The sequence below is a fragment of the Lathyrus oleraceus genome, chromosome 3 (genome assembly GCF_024323335.1).
Source record: "Lathyrus oleraceus cultivar Zhongwan6 chromosome 3, CAAS_Psat_ZW6_1.0, whole genome shotgun sequence".
Lineage (NCBI taxonomy): Eukaryota > Viridiplantae > Streptophyta > Magnoliopsida > Fabales > Fabaceae > Lathyrus > Lathyrus oleraceus.
This window is the reverse complement of record NC_066581.1, coordinates 473,978,476-473,980,475: the sequence shown is the minus strand read 5'-3', so window position 1 is coordinate 473,980,475 and position 2,000 is coordinate 473,978,476. Positions and strand designations below refer to the sequence as shown.

The following is a 2,000-nucleotide window of genomic DNA, read 5'->3' as shown; positions in this document are numbered from 1 at the left end:
GGTTTTCTATCTAGTAAAAAGGTAGTTGTAATTCCTATTTCATTCCCCAAAGAGTCTATCCTTGATATGTTCACTTCAACCAGTGACGGATTTTCTCCCCCTCTTCGGTATTCTACCCAATAATCGATAGTTATAATTCCTACTTTCCCCTGCTGAGTTTATCCTTGATATGTTCATCCTAACCTGTGACAGATATTCTCTCTTTGGTATTCTATCCAGTAACGGATAGATATAATTCCTATTTTTCCCCGACAGTCTATCCTTGATATGTTCATCCTAACCGATGACGGATATTCTTCCTATTTAATCAAATAAAAATCGATTGACCCACAATCAACCAAAAACCGATTTCAATTGTGTTACAGATCTTATATTATTTTTTTATAAAGCTGACTATGTGCATAAGTTAAAAGTGTTCTTAAAAACTTGTTTTAGTTGTGATACTTTTATGATTATAAAGATTTCAAGAATTGTTACTGTGATACTTTTATGATTATAAAGATTTCAAGAATTGTTACTGTGATACTTTTATGATTATAAAGTTTTCAAGAATTGTTACTTCAAAAACAACCGTGAGAAAATGGATTTGGAAGATTCTGATACCGTTATTATTGTTCACATTGATTTTGTGATAAATAATAAATTGTGTTAATTTGATTAGTATCACAACATAATCAAAATCATCACTACAATTGTGCATTTATTTAAAACTTTGATCATACACATGATTATGATTATTAGTAAGCCGCATCCAAAAACATTTGTCCCAAAACAAAACTCAAAGAAATAACATCCAATACACACTACATATAAAAGCATGAAATACAATATTCATAAATCAATTGTTATTGCAGCATTAAACTTAATCAATATCAAAACATGAAAAGATAAGAAAAATACATAAACTAAAAGCATCATAATCCAACCAAAATTAGGCACACTATATATATAAGAAAAAACTGAATTAACGACCAAAATTTATCGAAGAAAAAGATGACATTTATCTTACTTAGCGACAAACTTCATCATTTTCTTCTTTAAATTTAATGGTTGATTCAATTTTCTTCTAATATACATCTAAATTCAAACTAAACAAACTTGACAATACATTCTATATAATTCCACAATTCATGTTTTTTCGAGATTGCTACTAATCAACCCGCATACATGTGAATTCCAATAGCTAAGAAGAAGATGCAAACAAGAGCAAAGTAGAGCATAGCATGAATGAGTATAGACAATCCACTAGTTTGAAAGTTTCCAAACTCTATAAACCTTCCTCTACCAGGTATTTGAAAAAGCAATCCAGGAGTCAAGAGAATGAAGAGCACCACTGACACAAAAATAGGACCCCAATCTGCCATGTCTTCTTATGTGTTTGTTTCTCTTTGGTCTCTTGTTTTAGTGTCTATTTAAACTATGGTTGTAACGTTTGTAAAGACATAATGACATAAAAAAAAGTTGAAATTATAATGGGGACATAAAAAGGAAATGAGATAGAAAGGATCCAACTTTGAAGAAGAGACAAGCAATAGGTGAGATGGAAAAAGTGAAAGTTGGAGTATCAAGCTATCTGATGGATTAAAGATGAAACGTATTGACATATGCACGGTATTAAAAATAAAAAAGAAACTTCTTGTTGATAAGGTACACGCATGAATAATCATGATAACTCCTCATGTCGGTTTTTTTTATTATAAAACTTTTTTCTGTATGTTTTAAATATTACAAAAAAAACTAGAGAAAAATAGTCTTTAAATATCCTTTATATATTGAAAAATATCTGTTAAAAAATTATCAATTAGTATTGTTCTTTTTTTACGAAAAAAATTGATCTTTGAGTATGCTTTATATATTGAAAAAAAAATAATCAATTAGTATTATCAATTGTCTTTTTAGAAAAAGATAGATCTTAAGGTATATTTTATATATTGAAAAAAATAATTTTTTAATCAATTAATATATACTTAATTGTTGATTGAATGTAGAAAAAATTAAAT

General features: G+C 28.0%; 1 protein-coding gene across 1 annotated transcript; it reads right to left on the bottom strand.

Moving 5' to 3' along the window:
- Positions 1-810: 810 nt before the first annotated feature.
- On the bottom strand, positions 811-1,509 carry LOC127128233 (uncharacterized). The gene has a single exon (XM_051057456.1). It carries the CDS (start codon positions 1,362-1,364, stop codon positions 1,155-1,157), a length of 210 nt encoding a protein of 69 aa, XP_050913413.1. The 5' UTR covers positions 1,365-1,509; the 3' UTR covers positions 811-1,154.
- Between the last annotated feature and the right edge of the window lie 491 nt (positions 1,510-2,000).

What these genes read in the sequence shown, in the direction of transcription:
- LOC127128233 (XM_051057456.1), bottom strand. Translation starts at nt 1,364, where the DNA reads ATGGCAGATTGGGGTCCTATTTTTGTGTCAGTGGTGCTCTTCATTCTC.